The sequence below is a fragment of the Trifolium pratense genome, linkage group LG1, assembly GCF_020283565.1.
Source record: "Trifolium pratense cultivar HEN17-A07 linkage group LG1, ARS_RC_1.1, whole genome shotgun sequence".
Classification (NCBI taxonomy): Eukaryota; Viridiplantae; Streptophyta; class Magnoliopsida; order Fabales; family Fabaceae; genus Trifolium; species Trifolium pratense.
In genome coordinates this window covers 38185741-38211443 of record NC_060059.1, presented here as the reverse complement: position 1 = coordinate 38211443, position 25703 = coordinate 38185741, and the positions used below count along the sequence as shown (strand labels likewise).

The window sequence follows — 25703 nt, the reverse complement described above, 5'->3', positions numbered from 1 at the left end:
CGTAATGTCTGGACGAGACCAGCAAGAGGCACGCTTAAGTGCAATGCTGATACGGCGTGTTATGCATAAGGGATGAGAATGGTCTGTTTGTACAAGCTTTTGTGGGGAATTATGCAGGAAAACCACTCATTGTAGAGGCTGAAGCAAAAGGATTGTTAGAGGTGCTGCATTGGTTGTGTGTCTCTAATAGAGTAGCAACTCCAATTGTTATGGAAATGGACTGTCTACAGGTTGTGCAAACAGTTGGATCGAGGCAAAAAAACAACATCGAATTTGGAGCTATCATTTATATGTGAAGTAACTTACGTGTCAAATTTCTAAGACTCCACATTGGAAATATCACAAAAATCCAAAAACTTTGCCACAAATATCAAACATCATGTGCCTCTTCTAGTGAGAGTTACCATTACTGAGAGTTTTTTGGGCCAAAATCTTCAACAAGGCCCATTAAAATTTTTAGCCTGATCCAAACAAGGGAGGGCAAAAGATTCGTTTTCCAAACAAAATACAGCAGCGCAAACCAGATTCCTCACAACTTCAAAAACCCTGACTTGTTCATTGATGCGGTTCAATTGCTGCTGATGCTTCATTCACCATTAGTATCTCATAACCATTAATCTTATATTGGCAACCCATGTGATGCGACTCTACATCCCACTATTCATGCAGTTTCACGTGATAATAATTTGTATTGTTGATTTGAGATCAGACAGTCTAAATTATATCTTAATACACCTTTTGTAAACAAAACAATTAGCTCGGAATACCTTGTCAAAAATTAGGAAAAAATTACCTCAATTAACCTTTTCAAAAATTCTCAAATTGGAATCTTATCTCCTTCAGACAAAAAAAACAGCTTTTAATTATCTCAAATTAGATGATTTTAGGGAAAAAACTTTGTTTTCTTTTAAAATTACAAGGAAAAAAAATTTTGATTGTGCAATAGCAGGTTCTTTTCATTCCTTGTCAACCAATATTTTGTCGAAGAAACCCAATAAAAAAAAAATACATCATAAACAAAAGGCGTAGATAACAAAAAAGAACTTATTTTGCCACCCCCTAAAGTCACTTTGGAAGTATACTTTCAAAAGGAGAAAAAGTTCTAATGCCACGGTCCAAACTTAAACACTTGAAACGTGGGGTGGGAAAAAATCTCTAACAATACAAAATTCTCTAAAGTGAGGGTGGAAAAAACCCATAATATTAAGCATTTAATATAGAGAAATACTAAAGAATATCTTCACACACCTATATTAGGATTAGTTGGGAAATAAAACTGCATTAGAGTATGACATGTATAGTCTCAAACTTATTCTAGTACCTACGATGGGAAATAAATTCCCAAGCTTGGTTCATGAAGAATATGTAACATTCACTAATTTCAGCAAGCAGATAAAGCTGTATGTGAAGTTAAAAAAAAAAATTAAAGCCTCCAGCTCATTTAAGGTGACTGCTTCGCTGAACAGTCTGAATTTGGTATTTCACCTATCAAGTGAATCAGGAGAGCCATTTCCATACGAGACCAGGCCTTTCTTTCCATCTGAGCTTCTAGAGGAAGACCTTGACCTATCTCTGCTTGCCTTTTTTGGAGACTGTGATTCCACTGGAGACCTGGACCTGGATCGAGATGGACTCCTGCTGGGAGATAATGACATGCGCCTATCCTTACGAGCAGGTGAGCGGTTGCGAACTGGGCTGGGGCTTGGGCTGGGGCTGGGGCTGGGGCTTGGGCTATACCGACGTGCTCGGTAAGGTGGGCTGCGTGATACAGATGGTGTCCTGCTTCTCCTACTTCGGTACCTACATTCAAGGTTTTCACATCATCATATCTACTCTACTCAAAAGGCTGCCATCATTATTGATCACTGGCGTGGGGGTAAGAATACTTGGTACCAGAAAATTCCTCAACAATTAGTCAAATCAGTGAAGAGAAATAAACAAAGCTGCAAATACAATATTTTCACCCAGAAATTTAAAAAAGAATGCAAACAATGTATAGGAAGTTTGAAAAACAACCTTGGTGGAGGAGTTCTTCTTCGTGGCGGTGGGCTCCTAAAACGTCTAGGGGAGTACCTTCTGTATCCTGAATATCTGAGAACAGGAAGTGTAAGAAGTTATGACATTTAACTCTCACTATCAATAGAGTCATACTACCCCTAGCATGATGACTAATTAAAATTTAGAAACCGCATAATACTTAAGCAGTTTACCTGTCCCGGTCATTCCTTCCATTATAGCGGTACCTCACAGGAGACTGAGAGGGTGTTCTGTATCTTCTAGCATAAGAGTATTGTTCACTGAAACCTCTTCCCCTCCTGATACGTTTTGGTGAAGCATCAGGTGACACACTCCTTGACAGACTCCTCTCACGAGTTGTCCTTTCCCTACTACGAACAGGACTACGACTCCTGGAATAGCTGCGGTGATTGCCTCTGTTTGCCATTCTGACAGGACTTCGGCTAATGTTTCTCAAAGGAACTCGGCCAGAACTTCTGCTGAGGCTTCTAGCAGACGATCTAATTGGACTCCTGCTGATGCTCTTTCTTGACATTCTCACAGGGCTCTTGCTGACACTTCTATGAATGTGTGTTCTTATAGGGCTTCTACTGATACTTCTCCCCTTCCTCCCTCTCAAAGGGCTTCTGCTGATGCTTCTAACAGGACTCCTGCTCAAACTCCTCCGTGATGGAGCATGTGGGCTCTTACTACCACTTGGACTTCTGCTCAACCTCCCTTTTGGACTAATGCTTGGGCTTTTGCACACACACTTGGGACTAATACTCATACTCTTGCTCACAGTTTGCTTAGGGCTCATGCTTCGACTCCTGCTCATCAACTTTTAATAAAATACCAGATCTGGAAGAAATGGTAAGCATAAGAAATAACGGAGGTGTGACAAGATTTGAAAGTAGACCTAGATTTTCCTGGATTATCATCCATCACATCAGGCTGCCTCTCTTCACTTCTGTCAGGTCTATAGTTGACCCCAATGCCGTTGCTATGCTGCGCTCCGTTTTCTTTTGGGAATTCTTCCTCCCCTAGCATGTCATCCCCCTCCCTCCTTTTATGACTCATGGGAGGCAATTCTTTCTCCAAAACTGAAGATGACTGGACTTCAGCTGGTAGAGAAAAACAAAGACAAGACATCACACTTGCTACCAAAGAACAAAAACTGAACATTAAAAAAACCTATAACAATACCATAGAATGGAGCTACAAGTTTGTTGAAATTTAATTTCAGTGGCTCACATAACAGACAAAAAAGGACTAGTAAATGAAATTTTACTTGTGGAAAGTGCAATTGCTTCATTTTTCCAATTCTAAGGCAAACTAGATGACATCGTTCCTAGCTAACAACTGTTAGAAGGCAAGAAAGAGGCAACTACAAATACAGTATAAATCAAAAGAAGATGCAAGGATAGGTGATTTTAAACAATAAAACTAGCATGCTTAAATTGTCCTAGATTGCCTTTATTTTTCAGGCCACAATTCCACGTAAAATGATAATGAACTAGGATGACAAATCAGTATTCACCTGGAACCCCCCAAAAGAACCCTTGCAACATCTTGCTTATATTTTAGGATTTCGCTTGGTCGGAGACAAAAGATAACATAACTTACTGGATAAACTAAATTACACATGAAAACAACAAAAAAGTGAAGGACTTCAAAATTACCATCTCTCTGAGAATGATCTTTATGCTTCGGAATTATCCCTTGAGTATCAAGACCTTTGCCATTGGAGCTATCGTCAATCTTACTTGCAATATCTGCATCAGTACGACTGCTTGATTCCCTAACACCACGCAACAAAATCTCAGCGACAACCATAAAAATTGTTAATCAAAGTAGAATTGTTAGTTTTAAAATTGTTCATACAAATTTGGTATTGTTGAGACTTGAGAACAATGGATGCAGCTAAACTCATGTGGTAAGGGGTTGTTTTTTACCAACTCAAGTGGTAGGTTAATAACTATGATATTCGTAAAAATAAACAGCAGCACACAATATTTAGACTACCTATACAACATACTAATAGGAAAAGAAAAAAAAAAAAAAAAACAGTATGAGAGCACAGGATATACATGATACAATTATAAATCTTTCACAAGCAACTATGACTGGAATTTTATATCCCATAAATTTTAACCAAATGTTTAATCATGTTTAATACCTCCTTGATTTACGTTTTGATCTCTTATCTTGTTTTCTTCGCCGCTTTTCTCGACGTTTATCTCTCCTTTTTCCATGTCTACGTTTATCTTTCCTAGATCTCTTTCTTTTCCTCCGCCTGTCATCACTAGATGAGCTTGTGTAAGATGACGAGGACACATCTGAGTCAGAGTCACTCTCACTTAATGAAGATTCACTTGATGAAGATTCAATGTCGGAATCTGAGGAACTATCTGATTCTGATGAGTAATGTTTTCTCTTTTTCCTTCTGTCTCCTGAAGATTTTTTATGCTTTCCCTTCCTTTCAGAAGATCTGTTCCTTCCAATTTTTAACTTGTGTGTCTTCTTTGTATCTAACACGAAAAACATGAAGATTCAAATAAACATATCAAATACATCTAAAAATGGCATTATCAGATTGGACAGAAGCATCAATTTGAAGAGGGAAAATAAACACTACAACACATTCATCATATGATTAGGGATTTATCTATCGTCACTACTTATATTAAGTGAAAAACTCAGTATTCCTTAAATGGGCTAAGGAATTCTCACCCTCATTAAGTTCACCACAATTAATTATTTTAACAGTTACGGTTGGGAGTCCTTCTTCATCGCCTACATCTTCAATTTTCTTCAAGATATCATAACCTTGCACAAGCTTGCCAAAAACCACATACTTCCTGCAAAATGACCCCATAACTGAACACATTAGCAAGTTGAGCATTTAGTACCATTAACCAAAATGATGAGTCTATACCAATTTACACTCTCCAACCATACACAGAGTAAGGTCATATTTTAATACAGTTTAAAGTTTGAACAAGTACTTAATCAAGTAAAACTTGTTAAATAGGGCCCATTGCCTTAAGTGCAGCAAAAAATAAGCCAATTGTCATTTGAATATGATTCAAAATTTAAGAAGCACTCAAGACAAAAGATAACTTTAACATTCTTTATGGTTATTTTAGTCAAATTATTGTAAAAAGAACTACTTCCTAAGCTGTTCCTAGCTTTTACAAAGACTTATTTTTCATTAGCTTAACTTATAAAAATAAGCCTAAAACTTCTTACATGGTTTTCAAAAGCTTTTTTAATCAGTTCATCAAAGCAGTACCAAAATGCTTCATAGTTGTTAATAGGAGATAAGTTCAAATAATTTTCCCTCATCCAATCAGTCCCAAAGTATTAAACTAAATGGCACTGGGAATAAATCAGATAAACAAACCTATCAAGATGGTGATCAGCTTTCAAAGTGATGATAAAATGTGAACCGAGGGTGTCACGGTCAGCAATTGCCATGGATAGAAGGCCAGGAGAATCATGCTTTAGCCTAGGAGACTCGTCTGGAAAAATAAGTCAGAAGTACAACTATAAGAACTAAATAAGCTTTGAGGACATAACTCAAAAGAACACAAACTGGGGAATATGAGTTCAAGACGACAACTTAGCATTCTAACCTGGGAACTTGGGGTATATGCTTTCACCACCAGTCCCTACAAAACATACAGGAAAAAGATACAGGAGTTAGTACAATGGACAATACATGCTGCACATGGGATGCATGCAAAGGAAAAATGATGACTGTTGACGAGGTTTGACAACTAGCTAACTGTTACTAAAACATACGAGAAAGAAGTGACTATTCGGAACTCTTTTTACATTACATTGGTTTGAGATTATTTGATAAAGAAAGTTAAGAACCTCAGCATTACATGTTATTTTAACAGACCCTAATGAACAGAGCATGTGAAGAAAATTGCATGCAGATAAAAGCCAATGTTGGCAGGGTTTTAATTTAAAATTAACAACAGTAAGCCACAGTATAACAAATATTTAATAAATAAAAAAATTAACCCAAATTCGAAAATCAAACCACTTTTGTGCCCCCACTAAGTGACAGGCCAATCTGTATCCAAGCAAATGGAACTTTCTTAGTTTCCTAACTGACTAGGAAAAGAAATTACCATTGTGACAGGAAACATGTAAATGGAATGAGACTTGCAACCCGGACAACTGGGTGGTCAAATGATAAAAAAATAAAGTGACTACATATATTTTATCAAATTGCACCCTTCAAAAGATGGAGAAATAATTAATGATACAAAGGGAAGAATCAAAGAATACTTACCATTTCGATTGATAAAATCACCACCCTGCAAAAGGGAAACCAACCATTAATTCACACAATCAAATTATAATAATGCATGCAAATAGTCTGGTCATCGAGAGCTTATCACAATTATGAGTGAATAATTTCATAAGTACAACCTTAAAACTATATCACAAGAAAAGCAGTCGTGGCCGTCAGCCTGTATCCTACAGAATAAACAAGGGAAACTGACAAAAATAGGGACCACTACTAAGCCATTTTCAACAACAAAAAAGACAGAATACTTACTATAGGAACTACCAAAGAACAATCTAGATATAAGAAAAAGTAAAAACATACCCTAACAATAGAGCCTTTTACAATCTGATGGAAGAAAGAACCCTTATAGTGCAGTGCTTTTCCAGTATTGGGGCTGACTCCTCTTTCTCCTGAAAGGGGAAATGACCCATTTCAAAGAAAAGGGAAAGGTAAATCAGTTATTTGTTGATTGGGAAGATGATTCATAATTAAGTTCTAATTTTGCATGCACGGCTCATAGAACCAAAAGGCAATACCATGTCCAAGAACTTTCAGTTGATGATGGATGAACAATGGTAATGATATGTGGAAGTTTTTTAAGGAAAAAAAATGTCCAAATTCAGCAAAAACATGTATTATAACTGAAGAAAATTTTATGCAAATAAAATGTAGTATTACCAGTACACAGTGCACGGAAATTTTCAGCAGTCTTTGGAGCAACATCATAGAAAAGCTGAGAGGACAAATGACATGCCATTAGGTTGAATATTGCAAAGCTAGAGTATTATATATCATCGGAAAAAAATATAAAAAGAAAGAAGAGTACCTCAAAAACCATTGTTTCACCCGGATCCCCATCTATAGACACATTCATAAACACCATGGGGTTCTTCTTCTTTGCCATAGTGTGTCTTACTGATCTAAAACCACAAACTGATTACTGCATAAACATCAATAAATCATTGATAAGAAGCAATAATTAATAAACCATCACTAAGCAAACAAACTCCCATTTTAGTCACAGAAATGAACTATCCAGCAGCACTTTCAAGCTAATAAAACATAAGTTTCGCATAACCTACCTGAATTCACGTTGACCTCACAAGTTATAACTACAATTAGTCTTGCTGAATTCCTAAATTAACATTTACAGTGCACAAATAGCTACAATTAGCCTTACTGAATTACATCCTTGTATTTGCAGTACAATCAGTTGTTAAGACACTAACAGTTACAGTGCTCAATTCAAAAACCTTAAACTAACAAAAAAGGATAAAATCAAATCACATGAGCAACACAAATATGACAAGCAATTAGAAAGAATCCCAACTACAAATTGCATTTTTTGCAGCACAATCAATATCCTACTATACACCCGCAATACTAAATTCCTTCGTTAAGACAAACAGTTATCAATTCAAATACCCTAAACTAACAACAACAAAAAAAGGGATAAATTGAAATGGGCAACACAAATATCACATGCAACTATACTTGTACCGCAGTCAATCTGCTACTATGTAATAGACTACAGAGATAAGCTCTATAAGACATACAATGATACAACTGTAACAAAATCTGCCTTGTAACGAACTTATTGAATCAGTTAGACACATCTGGTATAAGGCCCTGTTTGGATAAACAGCTTATTTGCTGTCTATAGCAAAAGATAAAATGAAGAGGAAAAAAAAATCTGTATAAGTTATAACTATAAGCTGTTTTTATAATCTATTTTTGAGAACTTCTGAAAACAGCTTATGAACAATTTCATAAGCTATTTTCGTCAGTTCTCCTCCCAAACAATCTCACAAAACTTATGACAGTAGATAAGCTCAAATAAGTTAATCCAAACATACCCTAAATACCAAAGTGCATTGTAAGTGTCAATCAAGATTCCATTCATACAATACAAAGAATAATGAGAACTAGTTTTCCCCCTCAGTTCCTCACCCACAATTTCACAGTTATAAATTCAAAAACCCTAACTAACAAAAAAAAAGGAACAAAACGAAATGAACAACACAAAAATCACATGAAATGAACAACACAAATTATCAATTCAAAATTTCTCAGTATAACAGTTTGTTTGCGCAAATCCACAATAATCTTGAATTGAATGAAAGAAATCAGATCAGCGAGGAGTATAAAAACGAAACGAAATTGTAACAGAAAAACAAAGATTGAAAGAAAGAAAATGCATCGAAGTTGAAGTGTAAACCTAAAACCCTAGAAGAGGATGGAACGAGTACGAAGAGAAGAGAGAAAAAATGCGAGCATGGATTGAAGAAATAGAAGAGTGAAGAAACGACATGCGTTTTAGGGGAAGAGAGGTTACCTGAACCACAAAGATGAGAATGAGAATGAAAATTGAGAACCTGGGTGGGGTTTAGGTGTGAATAATGGAGTGTGAATTTACTCCAATATCCCCGCTCATCTGTACTATATTTGGGGTTACTTTCGTATTTATATTTTTATTTTATGTTTTTTACTTTAAAGATAATTTCATTAATGAAAAGTCTGAAATAACAAATTTAGTCAAAGATATAAAAAAAAAAAATATTTTTGTCACTCTACTTATTTCCAGACGCATCCTACTAAATTATTAAAATACTTTTGTCTGTTACTTAAGTAGGAGATTCTATGTAAGAGAGTATTTTTCTTAAAAATTTTATTTTTATAACCTCCGCTGCTTAAATAGTTAATTTTAAAAATGAGAAATTTTCATTTTAAGAAGTGTTTTTTTGATATTGTGGCTATCGGAATTGTTTTTCGTACTCCACATTAACATGCCACCCACGCCAACATTTAAACATCTAAGAAACCGAGGATAATTGTTAAACATTTTGATTAGTAATTGCATTAAGTGTTGATTTTTTTGGGTTGAAGAAGAGGATTTACGACATTAGAAAAACTCCAATTTTTTTGATAATAATATACTTAAAAAAAAAGATAGTGTTGATTTATTGAATAAGAAATTAAAGCAAATTCAATTTTTTTTTATTATTCAATCAATTTAAATTAGATATTTTCTCTCCCGACCCCGTTTCTTTTATACCCCTGAATTTTCAATTTTGCCCTTGTAAAAAACTTCGGTTTGTGGAAACCGAAAATTTTTTTGCCTTGAAAACAAATTTTGGTTTATAAAAACCGAAATCTACTTTGAAATTGTACTAGAAAAAATTCAATTTTTGCGAACCGAAATTTTTTACAAGTGTAAAATTGAAATATTAAGTGTATAAAATAATCACGGGAGTCTGGAGAGAAAACATCTTTAAATTATACTCACTAGTTCTAGATAGTATGTTTGGTGAATACCAGTGACTTGCATGTTCACCCAACAACTTGTGGATGTGTTGGATGATTATTTGGGCTTGTGGAGTAGAGAATAAGAGTGCTAGCAGAATTGGTAGCAAGCTTGAGGACAGAAACTTTATCGTGCGTCGGTTCGTGATTGTGAATAATATTCCGCATGGAGTTTTAAGTTTGTTCCCCTTACACACAAACACTCACAATTTTCTAATATAGCGTCCGTGCGTACATGCATGCGTCCGTGTTTTAATCTAACTAGTTAATATAGCATTCGTGCGTGCATGCGTGCGTGCATGCGTCCGTGTGTGTTAATATAATAACTAGTAATAGACCCGTGCATTCGCACGGGTCGTAATGTTACGACGTTAATTTGTTAAGTCACACTTTGCGATAGCAGGTTAAGAAGACAAATTTATATTTTACATACTAATTATAAAATAAGCATATTTTAGTCAAATATGCATTTAGTACAAAAAAATTTTATCGACAACTTATTTTTAATTGCAAAAAGACATGAATAGATAATACATAAGTAATTTGTAAATAGCAAGTCAATAAAATTTTATAAATAAAGCAATTGATGATGTAAGGTATCAATGTCATTTGAGTATCATTTTATTGATTAAACAATGTACTACTAATGTTATATTCTAAAACACCATGTGATAAGTATGGTTATCTAGTAGCATGACATATTGATACCAAAACATGATTTACATCCAGAGATTAGTACAATGACCTTAATATTGCTCTGCACATAAAACTCTGCATATAAGTATAAACCATGATAATTAATCTCATACCAAGCATGACTTATATTAGTATAAACCATGATAGTTAATGTTAGATTTCAATCTTAATACATCATAAAAGTCACACATCAAGATAGCACACAAAACTTCAACACCAATGAATCCTGAATTTCTTAATCTGGTCTACAACACAAATTACCAAACAGAGTACATACAACTTACTAAAATTAATTGTTAATGTGAACACATACAACTTCAAATGACATAGAACATGAAATAAAATGCATATCACTTAAAAAACGTCCTGAAATTACAAAAAGCATGTCATAAAGTCCTGGTAATTCTTGAAACGAACAATGTCAACGTGCAGAATGTTTTATCCCCTCTGAAGTTCGAAAATCAGCTTGTCGCCTTTATTTAGCTTATTAGCCAAAACCCAGTTCTACCATCCTTTCGTCAAATACTTCTCAACAATATTTTTCCTTCTCTTGTCTTTGTTCTTTCTTGCATAGTGCACCTAATGTCAATCAATTGATGTGGAGTATCTATGATTAGATATTCCTTGTCCCTCAATACAAACTGAGCAGTTTTAGGTGGAAAATGCTATAACATTGAAACAATTACTAATCATAATCATATTAAATCAAATTGTATGATATTAGATTAAAAAACTTACTGCATTCATGTAAAAAATAATAGTTTTGTATTTTACTTACCAGAACTTGAGATTTAGTCCTGCTTGTGTATGCCTTGCTCACAGTGAGTTCCCATTTATACAAACTTTCATCATTGTTTTCTTCATTTTCATGAAATGCAGGGTCATTGATATTTTCATCAGAATTTGCTGAGTTTTCAGCACTTGAAACAATAAAGTAATCGGAGTCATTCTCATGTAAACAAAATAGTTGGTAATAGGTAAATTTATAAAAAATTATGTTTCATAACTTGATCAAAGATAATAAAGACATTGATATGTTAATGTTGTTATAAATTTGAAACCTAAGGTAGCATATAAGGAAAACATATGAAAAACCTAAAATAAGTATTGGATCCTTTAGGGAGCTTTATAATGAAAGTACTGCATAATGGTAGTGTAACTTACAGGATTGGTTGTTGATCAAATTGTTGAGGGTTTTCAGCAATTTCATCATCAGCAACATATTGAAGCTCTTGAGCAGGTTCATCTTCTTGAACTCCATGCTGCAAAAATAAGTAAATACGTTAAATTTGGAAAACCTAATCAAATTTGTTACCTAATTAAAAGAAAAAAAGACAGTGTACTTTACCAATACTACGGTTGATGCATTATCCTGATCATCAGACGATTCAATCAAACTCAATGAAAATATATTATTCTTAATTTGATATTCCAGACGCACTTTTGTTGGTCTTTCAAATACAAATAAGTATGAAACATCATTTCCATACATAACCTTTTGAGTATCATTGAATTCAAAATAGACACGTACTGATTGATTGTTCCATACGATCCTACCATAATCAAGGCGATGCAATTCTCTTTCCCATTGATCATAAAATTCAAAAGGTTCGTGATTGTGAATAATATTCCGCATGGAGTTTTAAGTTTGTTCCCCTTACACACAAACACTCACAATTTTCTAATATAGCGTCCGTGCGTACATGCATGCCTCCGTGTTTTAATATAACTAGTTAATATAGCATTCGTGTGTGCGTTCATGTATGCGTCCGTGTGTGTTAATATAATAACTAGCTAAAAGAAAGAAAAAATGTGAATGATATATTGATATTCCATGTGATTCATCAGCTAGCTAGCTAATATACATTCTAAGAAACACATTATAACAAGTATATATATGCTAGTATATAGTAGGATACATTATAAGAACTATATATATAGGATAAAAACATTATTCATTATTCATTTCTCTCATGCTATTTAAAAGAGCAACCACTAATAAACACTAAGAAAATTCTTCTTCTTCATTCTCTTCTCAACAATCTTCTCCATTTTCAAACAAGTCCAAACTTCAGGTAATACTTTTTTAGTTTCCACTTTAATACATTTTCAAAAATCATTTTGTTATTGTTCTTCCGATTTATAATGTAATATCAGTGTGGCATTTTTTCAAATGTGCCGCTGTTGGGAACAAAAGCAAATTGAACACAAGAGCATAGAAGGATTAAAACGGCATGGAACCAAATTGTACTAAAATGGGCACCGACGCCCATGTCTCATACTGCCAATGGGTAACTAAAAGAGTTCTTGAAATCAAATTGCCTTTCAGTGGTACTCATTCAACTGAGCAAGAAATGCCTGAACCTACCCCTATTACAAAAGAAGAGGTAGAAGGGCTCAGAGCAGCGTTGATAAAGTCCGAAGAAGAAAAAAAGAGTCGCAAGAAAAATTAAAAAAATCATATCAAGAGAACAAAGACTTGCGGTTGAAAAACAGTAGTATGGAGCGACTACAAGAGTGTTTGAGAGGCGCAAATGAAGAACTAATGGTGTGTGATGAATGGTGGAATAATGCTATAGATAAAGCTTTTATGTGGAGAGAGTTGTGGCTAGAGTCCAATATTGCTGAAAGGAATGTGCAAAGGGAGCATAAGGATTTGAAACAACAATTGAAAGAGATGGTGGTTAAGTATGAGAACCAAGTAAAAAATGAGATGGGAGCATAAAGGAAAAGTAAAAGTCTTAGTGTGTATGTGAGCGTGCGAGTGTGCGTACATGAGTGCGCGCGTGTTAAAATAAATAAATTATAAAATAGACGGACTCTTATGATTAGAAGTTATTAGATAAAATTTGCATTGTCAGTCACTAATAATGTAGCACAGCCTCAATACGAGAGTTCACAAATTTCTGTTAGTATTTACCTTACTACGCCCATGTTTGGTTGATGGTTAGAAATGGATACACAAAATTCTCACACCAACTAATTGTTGGTTAAACTTTTCATTTATAAATAAATATAAGAGTATAGATGAATCAATCTAACTTGTTTCCCATAATTTATCAAAACAAAATACATGAAAGGATTCATAGAAATACGCTGATGTATACTATATGTCTGTATATACTTCATTAAACATAGACTCATTTTCATAGTATATATATGCTAACATCATTGATCATTGATAATTTGATATACACACATTTTTCATATATATTCAAATAAAAATCATACTTAGCACCTCAAGGGTCTTTTAAAAAAGCAGGAAAAAAAAAAACACTCTTATTCCCCTAACAAATATATATAAAAACTGATCAAAAGGCTTAGAACCCATAATAATATTTTGATACTAGCCTCACACCATGAAAAGCCCAATAATAACAACCTTAAGGTTTAGAAAGCTTTTTTTCCATCCCCGATTCTTATAAACCGCTTCCGTCCAAATTTACTAATCCGAACGCAAGAAAAATACAACATTTTTCTGGTTCGGATTAGTAAATTTGGATGGATGTAGTTCTTAAGAGATTAGTGAAGGCTAAAAGTAGCCCTTTAAGGTTTCCGCACGCTGAGTAACTTGACATCATCAATAACAGGACCACAAAGAGAAGAAAGATCATCACTTCTCATACTATAGAAAGTACTTAGAAACATCACCCTTGTTCTTATCCCAACAGCTACAAACTTAAGAACAGCACGTTTGAATCCACCTTTACCTTTAGATTGATAAGGTACCTTAATTGTGTTTTTACCAGCAAATGCTTCAACAATCATTGAACCTTCACATGAATTACTTGCATCACCAACTGAAAATGATAGTGCATAAGTTTTGCCTGGAATTGTTCTAGCTACTTGTGCTATTGCACTTTCTTTTCCGGCTACTAATTCTATTGCTCTTGTTCCTTCGGGGACGGAGAAATGATCCGAGTCTAAGTATTTTACGGCTTTTAAGGATTCTACCATCCATCCCGGAAGGGGTGAATGGTCGTCTTCTATGTTTGGTGGGATGATTACTCCATATGATGAGTTTGGGATTATGTAAGGTCCTTCTTCAAATCCACCATTCTTTAATATGTTGTCTGTGGAGTGTAAAATATTTTGGAATTAGAACATGTAAATATAAAATCATTCAGTTCCAGACATTGAGGAATCAAATTAGTGCATGATTGAGTTGACGAAATTACGTTAACATTGTAACTCTATACCACATTTTAACTTAGACTCGGTCTTTTTGGTAATCAGACTCTGATATCACTGTTGAGTTCATAAGGGAAACTCGAAAGATCATTCACATTTGATCAAGAGAACACTCATACAAGTGAGTTTGACATCATATCGTAATTAAAAAACCTTATGTATATTGACATTTTTCTATTTTTAAGGGGAGAGGGTTGCTATATAAGAAATCCATTTTCTTTGCTAAAGGCAAGTACTAGTGTACTACTGATTAAATAAACAGCGAACTGATTTCCATATGAGACACTGCAATGAATTGACAGAAAACAACTGTTCTATTCTAATGTCAGACATCACTTTAATTTCAATTTATGCAGGCAGCATTTGTTAATTGCATTTCATTAATATATGATCATAACATCTTACCTACCAACTCTGGCCATGGATATATATTATTAATACAGAGCCACCACACCACGTCTAGTCGTCTATTGGTTTTATATGTCTGATATCTATATATGCATAAACATGCTAATATATACTTAAATAATTACCTTAATAGGTATTAATCCGGCTTATTCTCTTGTGTGCTAGTATTAGTTAATGTTTGATCTTATGTGCTTTTTTGATTAAGCATTTATGTGTGTTAGTTAATGATCTCAGGAAGTGTTACATCAAATCAAACAGCTGTCTCTTTGTGAAGATTTGGCAATGGATTATTAAAAGATAATTAAAGGATTAATCTAGGACTAGGAATAGTGTGTTTGTTGCATCTGCAGATTCTGCAAAATTATTTATTTCCTTCAAATCAAACTGACCCTAAAAATGGACACTTCTTCCAACTAAATTGGATTCAAATTTTAGTTTGTCATATTATACGAGTTTAATGTCTTACGAGTTTAATGTCTTCTGCTAGACTCAACTCATATTGTCCGAGTACCTTTTTAACTTAAACACTTGATAAGTACTATACTAAATAGATTGACTAATATTATCATCATCATCATATACTTAAAAACATGCACTTAATTAATGGTAATGATGCATGATAAATAAAGAAGTAGAACTTACTCTTAGTAAGTCTAGGAGGGTAGAGAGTCCTAAGGGCAACAGAATCAATAAGAGGACCACAAGCAGGATCTTCCTCAACACCAGGATTATGAATAACCATTTCCACAACATCATATTCAGCTTTAAAACCATAAGCAATTGGATCCCAACCACTACTTGTATACAATGTTTGTATTGGAATAACACCAAAATCAGGAGCAATAGATATATTAATTCTTTCTTCTTGTGCACATGTACGTGCAACCATAAAAGTTACTGAATAATACATTCCTTTAATCACTTTTATTCTTTGTTTTATTGATGCTTCATTACCTAATCTCACTGCATATGCACCTTCTGGTACAACTAGCAACATGTCACCTTGTTTTTGTCCTGATTTTATGTATTCTACTAGTCCTGATATTTCCCATTCCGGTATCGAGTTTTTGCCGCCGGTTACGACTGTGCCTTTTAATTCTGTTGGTTTCGGACCCAGCTCGAAATTTCCATTTGCCACTAGCCCTGTATGTACAATATTAATAAAGGTTAGGTCACATTATGTTAGATCGGAATTCAATACAGATATAGACCACGTGCAACGGTTAGAGACTCGTGACCGTCCAATTGAAATAAAAATGACGGTCACAAATTGCTTTGATATCACGACTGCATGCAATCTGTGTCTGAATCAAAATTCTATTGTGTTATTGTTTTAGTCTTCCTTATAATCTTGATGGAAATATGTTTAATTAGAAAGGGTTGATATACAAATATATATTTGCAAACAAGGCTTGCAAATTATGTATAAGATACAAATATATGTTACATATAAGTGAAACAAGTAAACTTATTTTTACAGTCGGATAATAAAAAATAAACCAGTATATTTTTTTGGTTTCAAGACTTGCAAACAAACAGAAATATTATTGTCAAAAAAGAAAAACAATAACAACACTATGCAATGAAATCCAATTATTATTGTTGGAAAAGGAGATTTTGTCCAATAACCGACAGGACTAGAGAATACAAACAAACAAAACAATGATAGAACAATAGAGAAATCAACCTATCATCAAAATTATGGGCATGGGTTAACATAATTTTCAAATTTTATAAATTGAAAAAAACATTTTTGAAATTGTAGAGTATAATTAATTCATGTATTCTTCACATATTCATTTACCGTGAATATAAATTTTTGGTCATAGTAATACATTTTCACTCTTACATGTACTATATAATAGTACCATGTTCTTACTACTCCTCCATTTTTTATTGTCCATTTACGTCGAATTTAACGTTAATAACTATTCATTTGATATTTTAAGGGTACGATTTGTCAATTATACTATTTGTCAATTACTCTTATATTTTTCAATAAAACTAATTCATGTTATATATTTGGAAAACTAAAGTTTTTTTTTTTTGCAAAATTATTTTTGGTATATAACGTATTAAATTTATTGTAAAGAGAAAGTGTCTACAAAAAAATATGAATTTATACTTTTTTAATAGAAAGTAAGGTATAATAGAAAGATAATGTGTAAAATTATACTTTTTTAATTTAGTGTTACTATTGTTTCAGTTTCCTCCCAATTGCGATTGAAAGAATTAAATTGTAAATTTTTCTACTAAATTAAATATCAATCACCATTAAATCAACTAATAATTTCCACGGTCAAATGCCAAATGTATAGTCCAACAAATCGACTACTGTGTAATAATTGGGCAGTAGCTAGTTAGAGGTAAAGTGTCCTCTGAAACAATTTTGTGATAGGTCACGTGGTGGCCTGTATTTGTTGGCCCCTTCCCCCCATGTGATTTTTCAGACCATACTGCCCTGCTTTATTCATTCATATAGCCTCAAAATGTGGCCCCAAAAAACCACTACTATTTTTTTAATAGAAAGAAACTAAATGACAAAGACCAGTTGAAACTTTGAAACCGATATATAACTACAATCATAATTTTTAATTGAACTATGTCTTACACCAATTTTAACTAAGATTTATGAACACTACATTAATTGGATGTTTATATTTTAAATTGAAATAATAAATTTGAATTTAAAATATGAACGTCTTTTTTTCAAATGAGCCGAGTACGTGTAGTATGTAGTCTGACTGTATTAAATCTATATCCAAAGTAATAATTACGAGAATACATTTCTTAAAAAAAAAAAAACTAAGAGAATAAATCTCTAGAACCTTGTACCAAAAAAAAATTCTCTAGAACCAATAAAAAAATTATATATTGTCTTTTTTTAAAAGATTAACACTATTTTAAAAAATGGTAAAAGCAAAAGAGTAATAAATCTATATTCTTTAATGTTTATTAATTGAGGTGAAAATGAAATGAAAATATAGAAAGCATGGTAAGTAAATGAAGTTGGGAAATGCCATTCAAAAAATAAATAAAAATGAAGTTGGGAAATATGATGAATGTTGAGCTGTTTAATACATAGTGCCTACACTACATGTGTCAAAAAAAAAAAACCTAGTGCCTACAAATTAACACATGTATGTATATGTACATTAATTAACAAGCATTTTTCAACATTAGCAAATGAATTTAAATGGTGAAAAATAAGTAGTAATGTAGTAAATAATATAGAGATATAACTTACCATCAATGAGGGAGAGGGAGACATGGAAGGTGGAACAAAAGAGAAGGGAAAGAAACAAGAACACTATCTTCTTCATTGTTGGTTGGTTGGAGTTTGGGATTGGGAAGAAGAGGATATATATGGTAAGGCGCGAGAATGAATGAAATGGGCTTAGGGATGGGCATGTCCTTATATGCATGCTTTCTTACCAAAAAAGACTTGTTTTTTATGTAAAATATCAAATATGCCATTCAATTATTATTTTCAACTTCATTTATTCACATATATGCCCCCATATTCTTCTTTCATAAAATATATGTACTATGTAGATATATGGAATTATGGATACACTTGATTATTGTCCGAGAAAATTATCAATTTAGTCCTTAAAATTGTGACGATCGACCAACATAGTGTGACACGAGTAGTAAATACTTTGATCCCTTAATCGTTTGGTTCTGGGTTCGATCTTTGGTCTCTGGCTAATGCGTATGGAGAAACATTTGTTGAGAGAGGTCAACCTCTTAAATGAATCTCAGTTACCTCAGAAGGATTAGTATCTGCAGCAATTTTTTTTTTTGACAATTGATCATAATTTGTTCCTCATAATTATTTTATACTTAGAATAAAATTTAAAACAAAAATGTAAATACATATTTCTTATCCTTTTCCTTTTATTATGAGGAATCTATAAAGATAATTTGAAAAAAAAAACACAACATATTGATTTTTTCATCTTTTGATATTTTAAATTTATTTTTCGCACTGATTTGGCACATTTTGTGCAAAAAAAAAACTGATTCGGCACAGAGCCAGAGCGTGTGTATAGAGATGTTTTCTCTTTAGGCCCCCATGGTTCTTTTTCACCCTCTGAATTTTACTTTTTTGCCCTTCAATAAAAACTTCGGTTTCTACGAACCGAATTTTTTTTGCCTTGAAAAAAAATTTGATTTCTGTTAACCGAAATTTTCCTGAATTTGAACTAGAAAAAACTTCGATTTCTGCGAATGGAAATTTTTATCAAGGACAAAATTGAAATATTTGCGGGTATAAAAGATACATTGGGGGCCCAAAGAGAAAACATCGTGTATAGAAGCAGCAAGCTCACTCATTTAGGCCCGCTGTGCAATGGGCCGCAACTGAAACGTGTCAACCCATATTGAAATGCAGCCCAAACCATTCATCATATAACCTTAAGACAAAAATAATACTAATAATATAATGGTTTCAAAATAATAATAATAATAATAATAATAATCGAAGTATGAATATACAATCTTAAAGTTTATGTACTTCGTTTTAAAATAATCAAACACAATTTCTTTATACTTCAAAAAGTGTTCCGGAAGGACTCTTAAATTTCAAAACTAACTAACTGCGGCTGATATAGATGGTTAGATCTTCCAGTTACACATGATTTGAGTTTTAGTAAAATTTTGCAATTGATAAGTTACATATACATTTTATTGTAAACACTAAATAAAGTTTGCGGTTCTTTTCTATCTTACACAAAGTTGAATGTATGCTTCCCTTAATCTAAATTTGCATATGGGCTAGGTCTAATCTCAAACAGATAATCGCAAATTGCTAACTATACGACTCCATGTAATTTGTGACTGCATTCAATCTTGATCCGACTTTTAGTCCCGACAGCCACAAGTCACAATTATTTTGCACTAAAGGGTGAGAAAAAAACCAGCAAATTTAAGAACAATATATAAACTAGTGGTGAAATCATTAATTGTACGTTGAAGATGAAACATTTGCATGTTAGTAAAAGAGTACGACGAAACAAACATAACACGAGGAAGGTAGGAAAGTGGGGTATTGGGAGAGAGACTCACAAAAAGGAACAATGTGGACTGTATATATAGACACTCACTGCCCTTAGATGGGGTTGCTAGAAATAGACACCGACCTATAATTAGAGGACATATTAGTTTTGTTTTTATGGGTTTTTGGTGTATGCTCTTTAAAACAAGTGGACGTATTCACATTTTAATGAAAGTGGTTGTGCTTTCACACTCACCTTCATGCATAAAAAAAGCAAATGCTAATCATCATGTCTCTGCATGTAACACAAATCTTGTTTTTTTACCATAATTTTGAGAGATATATATGCAGTAAAATAAGTTGAAAATTCAAACTCATATTTCAAACAATAAGTTTAAATTCCAATCATCTCATTTATCCACAATAACTTTTATAAAGTATTATTGTCTACTTTAATTTTTGTGTAACACATCAGGCTTTGTACTAAGATAAAATGCGTCTCTGTGATGGATATCAATTTTTACAGATTATCATTAACCTTAATTATCGAATGATATGTGAGTTTTTTTTTTTATGTATAATCAAAACATTTTAATCCAATTGAAAACCAGCTCAATATCCCATTTTTGCATGGGTGATTATAGAATGTGAAGCTCCTCATAATAGACGTGTCTCGATGTTGGATGCACGTCGGTGTGACACCAACACGACATTGAAATTTATAAAAATATATGAAATAATATCATTTTTTAAAATTAATATTGGTGTCGACATATTAGTATTCGTGTGCCGTGCGTCCATGTTTCATAGATATGAAGATTTCACAGTGTTCTTTTATCCTCATCTCATCTCCAATCATCATTCATTTGAAATATAATTATTGATTTATATGATTTTTTTATTTATTTTACTAATGATTTATATGAACTTAGAGCCTATATTAAAAAAATAATAACTTAAGAGAGATGGGGACAAAACGACAAGTATAACATTTTGATAATTTTGTCTATTTATTATTGAAAATTATTGTATTGAAAATTCACACACACATATATATATATCATCTTAAATTTTAATAAACTTGTAACAAACACATTAATTCATTTTTCTATCATTTTATTCTCAAAAATATATCAATATAACTTGAAACAAATGTGGTGTTGTTTTCGATCATCTCAAACATCAGTTTATTAGAACACATGGTATGATCATATTAGGTCACCTTTATTAATTAGAGACTAAAATAACGGTTTATAGTAACTGAACCCAAATATAAACTAAGACATCGTAACTTTATAGCCTAGCTAAAACTATTTTAAATAAATCAAGATATTAATCTTAAGTGATTAAGATAAATTATTCGGAAGAACTCGAAACCCAAAAAATGAAACTATTGAAATATATTTTTACAACTTCGCATTTAAAGATTGGGGTATCCTTAATAATGAAAAACATGGGGTGAATGTCCCACCAAAAATAAAAACCGCAAAGTACCTATACATAGGGAGGGGTCCAAAATGAAAATATATATAATTAAAGATGAAGGGAGATGAATTTTTCAATTAATTTGAAAAAAGAATAATTTGGATGTGGCTGTGGTTATAAGCATATGGTTGAGATTACATTTGATAAAGACATTTCATCCAACAAGCACTACTATCTGGCTGCATAAAATTCGAAGGTCATTCCCTTTACCACGTACCATGCATTTAAGGAAATTGTCTCCTGTGAATTCTCCAAGATAAGATCTAGGAACCAATGCATGATCTCTTTGGCCCCAAAATCTTATACTTTCCAAAACTTCTACAGTTACATGCTAGATCCAAATGAGTGTTAAGCTTCCAGATTTTGTGGTTGACTATATCAAATAATTTTTTGTTTATCAAATTGATTAGTGGCAAAAAATCACTTTTTTTTTATATAATTATTTTCTGATTTTTGGAAAAAAAATGACACTAGTAATTCAGAGTTCGTCTACGAGATAAGTACGTAAATTCTAACAAAAAATTTATTTTTACCAGAAATCAAACTCAAATTTTACCGAACGATTAATCTTATGAGAATTTATTAACCATTTGAATTCAATTACTCGGTGAAATCACATATTATAAATGTGAAGAAGTAAAAATCACAACACTCTAAATATTAAATGTCACTAAAATTATTATTTGAGTTGTACTTACAAATCCAATATATCAAATTATCATCCCACTATACTAATAGTTATCTTATCCCTTTGTTTTTTTTATCATATATCCAATAGGACACTATATAAATAGGGCTATTGAAATTAATACATCAACACATTCCTAAAAACTTAACCTAGCTACAGTATATGATGAGTACTAGTTTCCAAAGAACTAATATTTAATTCAACATTTCTTCTATTGTTTTGATTACTATTATTTTGAGAAATAAGACAAGACAATATCTCCACACAAATCTGCACAAAAAGTAAAAAAGAAATAAAAGAAACAACGGCATATCTACCATTAATCTCACAACAAAATATTTTATTACTGAAAATTCACTCATATTGAAAAATTATTGGTAAAAAAAGACTTAAACTAACTCCATATTTATAATAGAGATGTGCTATATAAACACAAAAAGGTTGGACAAAAATAAGATATCGTATTTTTTCACTCACAGGGTGAATATCAAGACGTGCAATAAATATTAAAAAAAAAAGCAAAATGTGTAGTTTTATTGTATTTTTGTTAAAAAATTGTGTTTGAATAACATTTTCCTTTATAATAACTCTATTTTATTTCCTTCTTCACACTACTTGACATGATACTTGAATGAATGAGCATCTATTTTATGTCTTCCATTCACCCTCACATAGCAAAAGATTATTCTTGTGACTAGCTATATTTGCATAAAGATATTACTTTTCAATTTTTATGTCTTCCCCTCTAGACTTTACATATCCTCCATAAATTTTAACTTGTAGGTGTGAAAGCCAAGCTCTCCACAATAATAACACTTAGACAATACTCATATCTTTTGATTGAAATCTTCTACCAAGTTGATCACCATATTTCTTATTTCTTTGATCACCTTTAGTAATTACTAGATTGTCTTTAGAAGATTTATCACGACTCATCATTTGTTGACTATCCTTCAACGATCTCACCATTTATCTAGTTGCACTTCCCTGCTAATGTTGACTGCATAACTGACTTATAAGATTTGGGGAGTGAAACTAACAAAAGTAACACTTACTTATCTTTAATATTTTCCTATGCATTCTGATCTAACTTGTTGATCAGAATAGAGATGGTTGGTCCGTTGAGCAATTCGTCCACCGGAGGGGGGTTGTACCTGCAGGCACTCCGATGCTTAAGTCAGCAAGAGAATACGAGAGATACAAGAGAGAAGAGAGAGAGAGAGTGAAGAATAGAATGGAATTGAATACCTGGCTCTCCTGTATAGGAGAGCTTATATAGTCGCCCCCAGCGCTGGACCAAAGGTTGGTCTAATGGGCCGGAATAACCGGCCCAATAGACTCAACTGTCAAGATAGTTCCTGTATCGTAGGGGAGGCGGTTATTCGCTCTATCTTGGTTGGAGTCGTTCCACTATAAGTGGGTAATGGATAAGCTCCCTGACGAAGTCGTGGCTGGATGGATGAGCATGTATTTAACGTGTCGCGTAACCGTTACGTCGTAGAGGACACGTCATAGGCTGACATGTCGGGGAAGCCTCCCCTTATTGGACTATGCCCCAAATTCCGGGCAAGAGGACAATTGGGCCAGCTCTTGGCCCAGTCCAGAACACATTCATAAGTTTGGATACCAATATATTGAACTTATTAATATGATAAAATACATTATCTTCATCTTTTATCTTCTCTGAGTGCAAGTTCATTTTTATCATCTGAGTGCAATTACTGTTAATCGAACTGTGCTCTAGTGCTTCCTCATCATCTCTTGATTATAACATCAATTTTGTCTCAAAAGTTTGATCTCCCTATATTTGTTCTATATACGACATACTCATAATTTTATAAGTACAGTACCTATTAATTGTTGTGGACATATATTTGCTAGTGTAGGACAACCTTCTCGTGGATTCACGTGGAATGTCTACTATTATGGTTAGGTAGTTAGTAGATAGTTTTAATTTCATGAGTTTTCTTAAGAATTTCAATTCTCCATATTTTCAAAATTGAAAATTAAACTTGTCAACTTTTAATAGTTAATAGAAAATAAGTGCACATATATAGTTCTTGTGAAATTACTTGGCAACTTTCGATTTTCAAAAGTAAACTTTTGAAGGACTTGTATACTGCAAAAGAGAGAATAAATTTCACGGGTTGCCCCATAATTTATTTGCTCATATTCTCCACTCATGAACTAGAGAGCCTTTTAAAATTAATTTGGACTCACTACACAAATTACGGAATTTATAAACCAAAATGTATTTGTTTACATTATTAAAATTCACAAATAAATAAGTATTTATTGTAAATATCCTTAGATTCAATCTCTATCTTAATATTAGCTCTAATACTTCAGGTCATTCATGTTTCAAAAGAAAAAAGATTCATTCATGAAAGGTAAAATTAGAATTTTTGTTACATATCTCTTTAAAAGAATTGAACACATGTTTTTGTTTGAGAAACATAGGCGCGCGATGATGCAAATCCAAGTTGGTGATATACAAATCCCAGAACCTCTTTTTTGTTAATCCTTGAACCACTCTAGGTTCTTGTTAGTCTCTGGCATCTTGTATGATCTGGTCAGCCAAAAGCAATCCTTGAACCACTCTAAGTTCCAGTTAGTCTCTATGTAATCTTGTATGATCTGGTCAGCCAAAAACGATGTGCTGTGGTAGTGCGTCTAATTGATTTCAATTCCAGCGCAAGAAGTGTTCCATACTTGAGTTTTAAATCGCGGGAAAGACAAATAATATGGATTAAGTTTTAAAATGGTATAATGAATAATATTGATCAGATTTTATATTCGGAGGCAAGGCTTACATCGAAGTCTGTCACTAAATAAATGCATAAGTTGCCCCAGAAATAGAAATGTGAACGTGAACCAGCAAGAAATTGAAATAAAGGTCACTTCACTTGAGCTAGGGTTAGATTTGGGGATGGCAGCTCAAAGGATGTTTCTTTTTCATGCAATGGAATATCATGTAGGGATGGTAACTCAGCAGTGTTTTTCCAGAAATGGGATGCATCGGTCAGCCATATAATATGTGCTTGCTTAGTGTCACGGCGTTGAAAAAGTGTTATGCTAACCTCCCAATGTAAATTCACAATGATATTGTTAAATTGGACTTTTCCAAACACATTCTTTATTCTTAATCCAATGGAGCTCTATGCCTTCGTTCCATCTTTAGCATGCACATCAAATTGCAATTACAACATTCTCAGGGATCAAGCCACGTTTCATTTTACAGGATTCTTGATATATAACGATAATTTATCACAACCATAGTTTATTTTATAATAATAATAATAATTCCAGCACCATGAAATACATAACATGGGTTTAGTTTTAATGACACCCTTGTGCTGTTATTCTAATAGAATAGGGTATGTGAAGAGTATTTTGTATTATAATGGTTTCCTACTCTAATAGAAGAACATCACAAACAGCACATTATCCTTTTGAAAATATGAACAAGAGCCAAGAATCGGGAATTTAAATAACAGATATCATTGACTAGTGTGAAAAAACAATTTTAAAAATAGGTACGTTGGTTTTTTAATTTAAAAAGTATATTAATAATAAAAATATATGAGTGGATTTAAGAAAATTTGAAGCTTTACCAATGAAAAATATAC

The 25703-nt window shown here is 32.9% G+C and overlaps 3 protein-coding genes and 1 long non-coding RNA gene across 10 annotated transcripts; all 4 read right to left on the bottom strand.

Moving 5' to 3' along the window:
• Nucleotides 1-1185: 1185 nt before the first annotated feature.
• Nucleotides 1186-8740, bottom strand: LOC123915067 (peptidyl-prolyl cis-trans isomerase CYP95-like). 7 transcript variants are annotated; one of them, XM_045966233.1, is made up of 15 exons: nt 8523-8648; nt 7387-7439; nt 7131-7244; nt 6983-7037; nt 6626-6714; nt 6305-6329; nt 5634-5669; nt 5402-5519; nt 4729-4856; nt 4175-4526; nt 3678-3796; nt 2915-3119; nt 2211-2825; nt 2017-2091; nt 1186-1800 (listed from the first exon to the last, which is right to left on the bottom strand). In XM_045966233.1, exons 3-15 carry the CDS (start codon nt 7206-7208, stop codon nt 1482-1484), a joined length of 2214 nt encoding a protein of 737 aa, XP_045822189.1. In that variant the 5' UTR covers nt 7209-7244; nt 7387-7439; nt 8523-8648; the 3' UTR covers nt 1186-1481. The 7 variants fall into 7 exon arrangements, with proteins under 7 accessions (XP_045822189.1, XP_045822173.1, XP_045822177.1 ...); XM_045966217.1 differs by lacking the exon at nt 7387-7439 and having other exon boundaries at nt 8640-8740; XM_045966221.1 differs by lacking the exon at nt 7387-7439.
• Nucleotides 8741-10446: 1706 nt separating this feature from the next.
• Nucleotides 10447-11180, bottom strand: LOC123915061. Its single transcript, XR_006811860.1, has 2 exons — nt 11082-11180; nt 10447-10968 (listed from the first exon to the last, which is right to left on the bottom strand). It is a non-coding gene; the product is annotated as an uncharacterized LOC123915061 (long non-coding RNA).
• Nucleotides 11181-11463: 283 nt separating this feature from the next.
• LOC123893818 lies at nt 11464-11939 on the bottom strand. Its single transcript, XM_045943626.1, has 2 exons — nt 11652-11939; nt 11464-11565 (listed from the first exon to the last, which is right to left on the bottom strand). The coding sequence occupies exons 1-2, from the start codon at nt 11937-11939 to the stop codon at nt 11464-11466; spliced, it is 390 nt and encodes a 129-aa protein (XP_045799582.1).
• A 1520-nt stretch (nt 11940-13459) lies between these two features.
• LOC123915054 lies at nt 13460-18289 on the bottom strand. Its single transcript, XM_045966208.1, has 3 exons — nt 18150-18289; nt 15545-16045; nt 13460-14376 (listed from the first exon to the last, which is right to left on the bottom strand). Exons 1-3 carry the CDS (start codon nt 18223-18225, stop codon nt 13850-13852), a joined length of 1104 nt encoding a protein of 367 aa, XP_045822164.1. The 5' UTR covers nt 18226-18289; the 3' UTR covers nt 13460-13849.
• Between the last annotated feature and the right edge of the window lie 7414 nt (nt 18290-25703).